The 13258-nt window shown below is 40.8% G+C and overlaps 1 protein-coding gene across 6 annotated transcripts in view; it reads left to right on the forward strand.

The window, feature by feature from the left end:
- LOC117219778 (agrin) overlaps window positions 1-13258 on the forward strand; it is an 846148-nt gene that overhangs the window by 798806 nt on the left and 34084 nt on the right. For all 6 annotated transcript variants that reach the window (XM_033469208.2, XM_033469209.2, XM_033469207.2 and 3 more), the window contains one exon: window positions 4985-5082. In XM_033469208.2, coding sequence (XP_033325099.2) covers window positions 4985-5082 — 98 coding nt within the window. The remainder of the gene's footprint in view (window positions 1-4984; window positions 5083-13258) is intronic.

Below are 13258 nucleotides of genomic sequence, written 5' to 3' on the forward strand. Positions count from 1 at the left end.
CCGAGAGGATTCGTTGAATAAGTTGATAGGTACTTAGCAGAGTCAACCGAAGTCAACCCTTTCGACTTTCAGTCATTGAATATGGAGCCCATCCGTACGCGCGAGCTCGGCGACACGCGAGAAACGCGAGGCCCAGTTTTCCGAGTAGTCCGCAGTTGCCCGGTTCTCACGTTCTTTCTTCGGCGGCGTTTCAGCCTCGTGGAAATCGGTCACGAATAAGCGACAGCCGCCCGCCGCCGTGACACGAAACAAACGCACAAACTCGACGCGGCGCGATGCGGCGCGGCCGGGGCTGGCTCTCTCGCGACTGCTGGCTGCCATCTGACACACGACATTGTTCATTTCCAACGCAAATTATTTCCACGCGTTCGTGCATCGTGGATCTTCGCGGACGCCTTTTCGACGATTCGAAAGAAAAATTACTGCCTCGACGCTGGATTTCGGTTTCTTCGTTCCCACGATTAATAACTTCTTGGGGATACATTTATTTAGGCGTGCTTTTCAATCGAAATCATGCAGTATCTTGACGAAAGGGATCTCGTTAATTTTAGAGGGTAATTCTAGCTTGGTGGTTAATCGCTATCAAGCGGATGCGACGTTGATTAAATTAATTAAAATGGGAGGAGAAGAAGAATTTGAACTATACTTTTAGAAATTTTTATAGGAAATGGACGGTGCAATTTTGAACGACGATCTATGATTATAAATTTAATAGTAATTTAATAGTAATTTAGTAGTGATTAATAGTAATTTAATAGTAATCAATAGTAATTTAATAGTAATTAATAGTAACTTAATAGTAATTATTAGTAATTTAATAGTAATCAATAGTAATTTAATAGTAATTAATAGTAACTTAATAGTAATTATTAGTAATTTAATAGTAACTCTCTCTCTCTCTCTCTCTCTCTCTCTCTCTCTCTCTCTCTCTTAATAGTAATTATTAGAAATTTAATAGTAACTTAATAGTAATTTAATAGTAATTAATAGTAATTTCGGTAAATCAAAAGGCACCGTCTAACGACCGATAACATAATTGAATTAGTAACATTTCATTTTCCGTATAGTTTTCGTTCGACTTCCATCTCGGGAAATTCGGAATTTCGGAATTTCTCCGCTGGAACTTCGTTGATTGCGCATCGATTGAGCGAATGTAGAGCGGCCTGTGTAAATAATTAAAGAAACTTTATTAACCGGTCGAGACAGGCAAAAAAGGATGAACCGAAAGGATGATCAATTTATGGTCGAACGAGCCCATTACGTCCGACGTAGATACAACCGGTTCGATTTTAGCGTTAAGAGAATGAACAAAAAATTCGTCGGAGACGCGACGGTGGCGCGATTTTTATTCGCGACCGGTCCACCGTGAACAATTTGCATGGAACGAACGGGAATCCTTTGACACCGTAATCGTATTTGCATGGTGATCGATGACGGAACTTTGTGTCTTGAGAATTTGTTGCCGGGATCGATTTGCATTTTTATGACGCATAATTCTTTGCCGAAGTAACGAGGCAACTATTGTAAAGAGGTTTATTAGCATTAAATTGCGTCGGATCGTTCGATTGCCAATTAAACAATGTCAAAAAGTTCGCAATCTAGAGCACGGAAGGACTTACGAAGTTTCCCGAATCCTTGGAAACTCGTTAATGGCTTGTTGTGTTGCCGTGATTGTTTAGTAGCGCCGTTTAGCACTTTTACGCCGTCGCGTCGTGTCGCTGTGCTTCCAAGCCGTTCCGGAAGAAAATTAGAAACGACGTCGCTTCGACAAAGCTACTCAAATTATTTGCAACGAGATTCGCTTGGGATTCGTAAAATAGAATGATACCTTGTAAATAAACATTGAAGATCGACGAACGAATTAATAATTTCACAGTACAGTAATTTCTCCCTGAAATGCCAAATTTCGGGTTGCTGCGAATTTCCCTGTGCTAGTCCTGCGCCTATGTGATTTACTGCCACGACGATGCTAAGGTTCGACAAAAGACGACACAAAATGATCTATTTGGGTATGAATCGTGCGTGAGATCTGCTGAATTGCCTTCGAATCGTGTCAAAAAATTAGAAATAAGAAATTTAAGTCATCGTTTTTATTTTAGCCTTTTCTCAATTCCGATCTCCGAACATTTCTGGAAGAAATTCCGGTAATATTCAATTTAGAAAATTGAGAACGAGGAACTAAACTTGGGACTGGTTTAATTACATTCGTAAAACCATGATCGAGATCTACAAAACGATCAATTTCGTGTTTAAAAGCTGTAAAACACTATCGCGATCCGCAAAGAAAATGTCGAGAAGCACGATCTGTCTTCCGCAACGAAATCCAGCGCGCGGATCCGAAGAAGCGGCCCGTATATCTCGCGGAAGATCTTAGCAAAGAAGTCAAGATTAGGTCTAGAATAGTCGCCTAGGCCTCGAGATATAATTTGCATGCTTGAAAATCGCGTGAAACTTCTGAAACGTACTGCCATGCCGGGATTCGGTTCCATGCATACCGCGGGGCGAGCCGACTTCTCTGCTCCGTGAAATTGTATGAGTTGTTACCCCGCGGCATGCACGTTGCATATGCATGCAGCTGCATCCCGGCAGCTCCTCGACGATCCAGGCGGCCACACGGAGAGCCTAGGACTCGGCTTGCCTCGGCTCGGTGTGCGTCGATCGCAAGGCACCGGGATTCTCTTGTCGCGAGCACAGCAACCTAGAAGGCAACCCACCCCTCTCGCCTCCCTCCGCCTCGCAGGAGGTCTTCGATCCTCGGCTGCGGAGGCTTGTTACCCTCCAGCCCTAGTAGCATCATCGACACGTCGTTTAGGGTTGGGGCAGAGCAAATAAGCTAACGCCCTTTTTCTCCCGGGACTCGATGAATTCTAACGACAACTTCTTCGCTGTAGATCCTGCTTCGTTCCTACTCTCTAGCTCTATTGTGCTCTTTTGATCTCTCTTTCTGTCCAGTTTGCTTCTTCTTGCTCTTTCTTGCTCTATTATTCTCACTCTCTAGTTTTCTCTTTTCTGCTCTATATCCTCTTTCTTGCTCAATTTTTGTTTTTCTCTCTCTCTAATTTTCTCTTTCTTACGCTATTTCTCTCTCTCTCTCTCTCTCTCTCTCTCTCTCTCTCTCTATTCCTAATTTTCTCTTTTTACTCTAATTTTTTCTTTCTTGCTCTATTATTCTCCCCCTCTACCTAGTTTTCTATCTCTGCTCCATTTTTCTCTTTCTCTCTCTCTAGTTTTCACTTTCTTGCTTTATTTTTCTCTTCCTTGCGCTATATTTCTTCTTACTGGACCGCGAATTGTTATGCGAAACGAAAATTGTCTGCATCAATTGCAAAACACAAGAGCAACAGTCATACTTATTCCTGTCCCTAATATTTTCGATCGATGCAAATAATACAATAATGCTTGCAAATTCTCTAAATAAATATGTTTACCCTCTCGACATCGATTTACTCATTTTTTCTGTCATAAATGCATAAAATCAGCTGTCTAATGACAGCAATTCATGATAATAAATATCATTACAGTAATAAATATGATTATAATTTACAATAATGCATATATATATATAACATTCACGCTTCTTTCGCCGGTTTTCATTCTCTGTCTCTCTGTCAATTGTTCCCTCTTTCTCTCTCTCTCTCTCCCCCCTTTTGTTTCTCTCCTTTTCCCTCTCTCTCTCTCTCTCTCTCTCTCTCTCTCTCTCTCTCTCTCTCTGTACCTATCTATCTATCTATCTTTCTGTCTCCGTCCCTACCTCGCTGTCTCAAACTGTGCGTCCCCCAGCATGCCCCCGACCCCGCATTGTTGCCGGATTTAACCGCCGCCACCCAGCCGGCACCCAACCAGCCAGATAATTTCCCTCGAAACGGATGCAGTTATGCAAATAGCGCGGCCCGACCGGGCTTGCGCGGGAATCTTTATTAATACCGGTTTGAACGTCGGCCAGGGGCCGACAACGCGGCGTCGACGTCGGCGTCGACGGTGGCGGCACAGGCCTGCCGGTTGCAACAGGGTTGCAACGCTTTTGTGGTAGAGCGTCGATGCCCCGGATCACGGAACCGGAAGAAGCCCGCGCCGACCGAAACAATTCAGCAAGGCGAGGGTTAGCCGGCGAGGGGTGTGCCGAGGGAGGTATATCGCGCGCGGGCATCTACGGATCCGGACCGAGTCCGACTCTCGGATGACGAATGACCGGACCCAGCCAGCCTTTTTGCCCTCGCGGCCAATTACCGGGAGATAGATTGTCCCGTTTCGGCGAAACTGCAGCCGAGGCGCTGTGAAACGCTCGTACACGGGCTGCGAATCGTCCGCAGCCCGCGACTGCGATCCGATTACAGTAAATTCTCCCCCTAATTCGCGTCCAGATTGCGCACAGAAATGGACAATTTGGGAACAGGAGATACGTTTATTATATTAGCCTTATATATTATTTATATATATATATATATATATATATATATATTTATAAATACATTGTCAATAGTAAATTTAATAGTATAGTAAATGTAATGCTATAAGTATCAAAGTATAATAAATTTAATAGTATAAATTTCATAGTATAGTAAATTTAATAATATCAATTTCATAGTATAGTAAATTTAATACTGTAAATTTCAAAATATAATAAATTTAATAGTATAAATATCATAGTTCAGTAAATTTAATAGCATAAATTTCATAGTATAGTAAATTTAGTAGTATTTATTTCATAATGTAGTCAATTTAATAGTATAAATTTCAAAGTATAATAAATTTAATAGTATAAATTTCAGAGTATAATACATTTAATAAATATACAGTAAATTTAATAGCGTAAATTTAATAAAATCATAGTAAATTTATATTAAATTTATAAATACCGATTGTCAACAATTTTTCATCGTCAACCATATTTCCACGCAATCTGTGCGCGAATTACGCAGAAATTACTGCACCGGCCTCCGGTATTCTCGTCGATTCGCCTAATCGTTCCCTTCTTTGTTCCCAGATGAATGCGAGAACAAGAAGTGCGACTACTATGCCAAGTGCGAGACCGACAGTGCTGGGGAAGCGAGATGCGTCTGTCCCAGCAAGTGCGAGAGTTCGGTAAGTGAACATTTTTATCCTAAATAGATTATAAACATTTTTAACTTCTCGTATAATAAAGATCATGGCAAATATACCTTTTTGGGGAGGGAGGGGAGTCAGACACGCACGAAAATATATCTCATCTTAAACATATTCATCTACGTAATTACATTACTAAGTACAGTACTATTACTAAGTACACTTAGTATAGTTATGCACAGTTATGCGAAGTATATGTATATTATACTTCGATATCTGTGCCTGTAAAGAAGAAAAATGATTTCCCGCGGGACCGATGATAGCCAACCGATCGCATTATAAGAATAAACCTTTGATCGCGAAGCTGTTCAGCTGTGAAATCGGCTTAATTTTTGCGCCGACTCGCGATTACTCTCGTCGAATTAATCCCGGAATGGAACTGAGAAGCAATTAAGCTAATATGTGCCGATCGAAGCGAACGTATCATCGGCAAGAGAAGATAGCTGATCGTGATAAAGATGCTCCGAACGCGGAACATCTTTACAAGAATTACAAGTCGCGCATTGCGGTTTTTATAATAACCGAATACTTGTAATAAGAAGACTTATAATAACCGAAGATGAGGAGAATTGACCGTACCAGCAGAAAGATATACTTGTTCGAAGAATAACCGATCCGTTGGGAAGTGTGTAAGAGGGAAATTAGGAACGCGAAACATAATGAATCATGAAAGATATCAGTCTACACGTTCTCGCACCCAATCTTTGCGTTAACCCTCCGTCGTCGTTAGCTAAACTAAAGTAAAATATTCATACGATGATGGATGAGCTGTCGCCCTGTTCGTATACACGGTGTACCCGAAATCACGGGTTACGACCGAAACGAAGGCGCTGAAACGAATCTAGGTGGGATCGGAGCTGAACTTTGTTCGTTCGTGCGAGTCCTGATTTTAATACTGAAATTTTTAATCCTGTAATTTTAATACTGAATTTTTAATTCATACGACTCTCGTGATTTATTTGTTTTCAGTTAAAGCAAGATGATATTTTACTGTTACTTTTCTATTTAATTACAATTATATTAGTGACTATACTATATTAATAATATTAAACCATAATATTTTACTGCAATTATTATATTATATATTAATAATATTAAACTATAATATTTTACAGTAATTATAATTATATACTAATAATATTAAACCATAATATTTTACTGTAATTGTTATTATATATTAATGATATTAAACCACAATATTTTACTGTAATTATTATTATATTTTACTAATATACATTAATATTTTACTGTAACTATTACTATATTCTACTAATATATAATAATATTTCACTACGATATAATAATTTCACTATAATATTTATCTATTAAATTCTCGAACAAACGCGTGCTTTCGACGAACATTGAATTGAAAGAGCAGAGCGTAAATAGAGATAAGACCGTCTGGTCTGACCATCGGTGGGATTTTCTACTTGCTCGCAGGAATCGATAAGCGCATCGGAGTAGTTATCAAAATCAATTCCCTCGAGCACACTCGGTCTTACAACAAGTTACGTTTCCGTTTAGCACTTTTAAGCACATTCTATCGTGTTCGTAACGCAATTCTGCTGTAATTTTTTTTTAATACACCCTGTATACACCGTAGCGCACGTATGTATATCGGTGTTATCAGAATGATTAAGTAAAAGGAGTGGTCATAGATTACACCGAGCTCGACGTTATAGCGTAATTAACGGTCATTATTTAACGTTTTTTTCCTTTTTGATTGATGCCACTGTAAATTTATACCAATGTACGCTCGCTGATAAATGGCAAACGATTTATCGGACATCGGATAGATTTGAAAAGAAAGCGAATTATCTTCTGTGAAAGATCGTGCTTCCTTTTTGTATAGTTTTCGATGCTTTTTCGAAGCTCGATAATACGGAAGATAGCTTTCGTTCTTCGTACTCTTTTATCGCAATATTATATTAATATTATTATAATATTATTGCTATATTAATATTATTATATTATTATAATATTATTATCATATTAATATTATCCTGTTTCATTGAATCAAAGTGATGCGATTATAATACTAATATTTATTAATAGTATGTTAATATTATTATAATATTATTATATATAATACTAATATTTATCAATATTATATTAATATTATTATAATATTATTATATTATTGTAGTATTGTTATAATATTTATCAATATTATATATAATATTATTATATTAATACTATTATATCATTATATTATTGCAGTATTATTACAATATTAATATTAATATTAATAAATCGATCATTATTATAAATTTCTTTATCAACATCATTTCGCGTTACTTTCTCATATTCTTTACACTTATTTCTACGGAAAAATACGAAACGGTAGAACACCGGACGCGAAAATATTCACGACGGTTCTCCCCTATCATCAATACTAAAGCGCCCCTTGCACAAAACGATATTTACTTGACCCGTGGTCCGCGAAGAAACCCGTTTCCCCAATCGTCGAAAGGAAAACATTAAAAATCGAGATAGCGGCTCATCGTTCAGCCGGGGAGATTAGAGAGGGCGTTGTACGGGAACTACCGCCCCTCCGGACGAGTCCCAGGGGTGCCTGGAAATTCCGTAGTAGCTTCCTCGGTAGGGAAGTTAAAGGAAGGAAAATAAGAGAAAGAGAGCAGGAAGGAAAAAAGGAAAAGGAGTCGCGCGGAGCGAGGAGGGAGAGGGTCTTATCGCGTGTAATCCGCGACGGTTCCGGCGGGTCCGTTGGAATAAAATTTCCCCGAGCACAAATATTCGTTGGGAATGGAGAGCACGTCAGGGCCCTCCCGGAGATATCGTTATCCGGCGAGAGTTCGTCGAAGTCCGGCTGGGACACGCGCCGCTTCAGAAATTCACGGATTCGTGGAACGTCCTGCTGACAAAACCACGAACAATTCCCGGCCCTCGACGCCTTCCGCCGTCTACGTCGACGTCGACGTAGACGTCGACGACGTCGCACCCGTCGCTGTCGCTGTCGCCGCGTTGCTGGTCGTTCGGGTAAACTGCCGTCCCCCACCCCCCTCCCCGGTGCATGCTCCTTTTTCTAAGAGGGGGAGGGGGGACGGAAAAGTGGTCGGACGTGGCTAAGGCGACGGCCCTCCGAGCTATCCAAAATTCAACGGCGACGGGGACGTTACAGGACGGTTATGGGACAGGCCGACGCGGAACCATCAACCGGAACGACCGTCCGCGGCAGCACGTGCTATCGTCCCCCGTGAAGCTCCGGGGAGACTGACATTAAGGGACGGTCCTTCCCGCTTGTTCGACTACGCTGTGCTGCGCCCGTTCACGACGACGGCTACCGCTCGCAACCGACCCACCAACCCCTTAACGGTATTAACCCTTTCGCCATTCCGAGCGCCGCCATCTTGCCGCCGCGCAACCAGATCCCGCGGAATTGCTTGGTCAGGCTGACGGAAGGGCCGGTCGTGTTCAGACTGCGTTCGCGACCGAAATTCCGATCCGAAAAAGTCTGAGGAAGATACTGGAATCGAATTTTTATCGTTGGACCGGTGCAACCAACTTGGGATTTTTTTATTTTATTTATTTTTTATTTTAACTTTCTTTCTTTAATTTTTTAAGTATTTATTTTAGATTTAATTTTATATGTAATATGGATTATATTGCGTTATATTGTATAAATTGTATGTAATATAAATTATATCGTTTGTAGTTTTAATTTTATATTGATTGATTTTTATTTTATATTTATCGAATCGGTGTTGGACCTTTTTCTTGCTCTTTTATTCCGTTTAATTTTTTAGAAAACAATTTGATACGTCTTGTCCTCTTTTCGAAGAGCTTTATTCGGTCAAAATAGCTCCCATCTGCTTCGGTGCGCTTTTTCCAACAAGTTTTTAATGTATTCCTGAGGTGATTTGAAGTCACTTTTTCCTCAGCGAAAATGGAATCCGTGGCTTCGTTCACGAGTTATCAACGAAAAACGCTGACCAATGAGATGGTAGCCTCGGCTGGCGCGAGGCGGCCGCGTCAACGAGCGGTCGACGCCCAGTTCCGCTGATTGGCTCGGCCGCCTAGCGCAAGGAGCTCTACTTCCAGCGCTCGCCTCTCATTGGTCACTGTTTTTCGTCGATAACTCGTAAACGAAGACTCGGATTGCATTTTCGCAAAGGAAACAGTTACTTGAAATCACCTCAGGAACACGTTCGTGCAATCTTTAAAGAAATTCCGGTTACTTTTTGAACGAAGAATCTCTGTTTCGACGAAAATAACACCGATATCCTCGGAATTGAAAGTTCCATCGACGAGAAACGATGCGTAAAAAAGATCCGACTGCGTCATTAAAAAGAGTTATTAAAAAGAGGTCGAATCGTCAAACACGGTATCGGAAAAATCGTAAACTCGTCGGAATATTTCGAGTTTAACCGCGAAACGCTCGTGATCAAGAAACGTTCCCGAAATAATCGTTCGCCTTTCTCGTTCCGATCGAAAGTTCCGGTGATTCTCGACGGCGGAACTTCGCGCGCCGTGCGTCATCCCCGAGTATTAATGGACCGGTGCCGAGATATAATGGACCCGGCAATTTCTACGCCTCGTTTGCAAGGGACCGCCTTGACATCTCGTGAAACGCCGCGGAACGCAATTTAACCCGTGACTTCGGCCTGACCACAGAGATCTCTACGCTTCGCGCAGCCGGATCGACGTCGCCACCGTGTTCCGTTCCTTGCGCGACGACAACGGGCGAGGTCGTCGCGCCGACGAGGAAATGTTGCCGGCTGATTGCGATGCATCAGCGTAATTCACGGTATATAAGATCGCCGGTTGTCGCTCGCGTTCCCATCTTAAACGCGAAATTACATCTTTCTCGCATGGACGCACAATGTTCCGGCGAATTTGACGCGTCAGCGTTCCGCGACTGCGGGACGGCGGGGGTGCGAGGGGCGAAGAAACGGGGACGAGAAGGGACCTCTGAGCAAAGACGGGTAGAGAGGATCGAAAAGTACCGAATCGGGGCGCGGAGAAAGGAGGCGAGGGGTTAGGGGCATTGTTTGAACTGCAAACGAGGAATATCGGCGCGTCCCAGCCGCCCTTACAGTTCCTCCCCCTCCCTCCCTCGCGTACCCCGGCGTAATTGTCTTCGGAATTACGGGGAGGAGAAAAGACGCGCGCGACCCAACAGAGAAAGTAATTAAAATTACTCACGGCGAATGCTCCCCTTCGATTTCTTGCTACAACCGTTCTCTCCGTATCATAACCTCTATCGTCCCTGATCGCGGCAGATCTTTTAATTTGATTTGTTTGTTGAATAAACCGGCCGGACAATCGGAACAATTTTGCCGGAACAATTGAGCGTTTCGATTCGTTGTACGCACCAGCCGCGTTTCGACGCAGCAACTGTTCGAACAATCGAAATTGTAATTACCGATGGACAAAATCGCTGTTGCGTTAATTCTCGGACAGCCATTTTGTTCGCTGCCGTCGAACATTCGATTGGATCCATTGAAAATAATTATTAATTTATATTATAAAGTAATAATTATAAAATAGTAATTAATTGTACGATGGTAATGTGCGATTTTTCTTCTTTTAATGACATTCTTAGATTTGCAAGTTATTGTTATTTGTGGAATAATCTGTAATCTATGTTATTATCATTTGTTTAATAATCTGTAATCTACGTTATTATTTGTATAATAATCTGTAATCTACGTTATTATTATTTGTGTAATAATTTCTATTATTATCTGTGTATTATTACACTGTTATTATTACTATTATTATTATCTATACTATTACTACTATTATTACTATTATTCCTAACTATATTATTGCTACTATTATTACAATTATTGCTGGCGATATTATTACTACTATTATCTGTATATTATTATATATAACAATATGCACTTAAATAGAATTCCAGATTATTTTTAATCTGCTGCAATCGTCAACGTAAAGAATAACAATTTCTATATTAGTATATTATTATATATATTATTATATATTAGTATATTAGTATATCTATTATAATATCTAATATTAATATATTAGTATATATTAGTATATTAGTATATTAGTATATTAGTATATTAGTATATTAGTATATTAGTATATTAGTATGATAGTATATTAGTATATTATTATATTAGTATATTAGTATATTAGTATATTAGTATATTAGTATTATATTAGTATATTATTTCTATCTATATAGTTCTCTCTCTATATATATATATGTTTTCATACGTCTAAAATGCGGACAATTTTTTACCAACGTGAAAAAACTCGTTCCGAAACACGAAACATCCAACAGAATTTTGCGAGCCATGCCGACAAGAGAAATAATCCGTTTCGCTTCGTTTGCACAATATTCGAACGAAACTGTACGCTCGCCTAACGGCGGGTAGTTCGGTTCTAAACGTATCAAATTGGCACATCCAGTACGACAGGCATGCATCATTGATATACAGTAGTTAACACGACAAACACGGCGCCGTTAGACGACGAAGATCGCGTCGCCGGAATCTGTTCGTGTGCGGCTGGCAAAACACGCCGGAAGCTTTCGACATGCTTCGCAAATAATGGATTCCCGATCAAGCCCGCGAACGACAAGTCGTTTCAATCGAGCAAATCATTTTCGTCCGTTCGATCGTCGCGAGCGTTTCGCAACGGGTCCGATATACAGCGCCGCGCAAAAGGTACATATTCGCACGCCGCGAATTTTCCGCGTGAAAAGCGAGCGACTCCGTGAAAAGTAAGTAAAACGCTGTAAAAAAAATAATAACGCGAATAAAATGATAGAAGAAAGAAGAATATAAATAAAATGATAGAAGAAATAGCGACGTGAATAAAAATCAATAGAAAATAAAGCGAATGAAAAATGACAACACAAACGGATGGTAGAAGAATAAATAACGAATAAATAATAATAATAATGACTTGAATAAAATGGCAGAGAAAGATAATAACTTAAATAAAATTATGGAATTAGTATTAGCGCAAATAGAATGATGAAAGAAATGATAGCAGAAATAAAATTATAGAATAATGACATAAATAAAATAACAGAGAAAATGATAACACAAATGAGATGATGGTTGACATAACCTCGACGCAGATAAAATGGTAGAGAAAATAATAACTGGAATAAACTGAGAGAAAAGAAGACAATAACTTAAATAAAATTACAAAGAAAATAGTAACAAAAATCAAATAATAGAAGAAATAAAAACAGAAATAAAATTATAGAAAAATAGCACAAATGTGCTTCGTAAGCAGTTGATGGTTGATCGCTGCTAGTCGAAATAATTCATACAGTGCCCACTGCTTTTGCTCAGCCCTGTACGCAGCCGATCGAAGCGCACTTTGGCCCGTTGCAGAGCCGTTATCTTCCATTCGGGAGACAGCAAGGCCGCAAATAGCTCAGCCTCGAATTCCAATTACATTCGACGAGATCTCGTCGTTACAGGAATATTGGGAAACGCGCGGGGTCGCGCGCGGCCGCTGCTCGTTGCACGGAAACGAAACACTCGCGCGGAAACGCTCCGGAAACGCTCCGGGCGGAACGGCGAGGAACGCGTGCGTGAAACGCGTGTAATAAGCAAACAAGGAGACCCGAGCCGTATATCGCGGCGGGCTAATTAAGTTTCGCTCCTCGCCCCGTATTATTTTCTCGCTCTTGGTGGGGCCGGCTCGTCCCCCGGCGTCGCGACGCCGCGGCCTGCGTCAGGACGACGGTCCAGCGCGCCGCGACGCCGCGGACGCAACAAGTGCGAAACGCGTGACGTTCGCGCGTTTTTCTTCTGTTTTCTTTCGCAAATATTCGAACCGATCGCGCGCAAACATTGCGCAGTTTATTTTTTGAAAAAAGAAATGCTGCGACGACGATGGTGATGTGGAAACCGAGGCGAACGATTATTACGTCGAAACATAGTAAATTCTCTGTAGTTGATTGTACACAAGAAGGGATAATTTTGGAGGAGGAGACGCGATTATTTTATTATTATTAATTAGGGAGAATTTGCTGTAGTGGAAAGAAAGCGTCGCATCGCGTCGAATAATTCTCTAAAGCGGGGGTGGCTTTACGCGGGGGTTGCGCGTCGACCGCGCAACTATTTCCAGTCGTCCTGTCCGATATTATCTATATATATTATTTTAAATTTTAACTTATTTTTGCCTTTAAATTACTACC

Source organism: Megalopta genalis, chromosome 5 (genome assembly GCF_051020955.1).
Source record: "Megalopta genalis isolate 19385.01 chromosome 5, iyMegGena1_principal, whole genome shotgun sequence".
Classification (NCBI taxonomy): domain Eukaryota; kingdom Metazoa; phylum Arthropoda; class Insecta; order Hymenoptera; family Halictidae; genus Megalopta; species Megalopta genalis.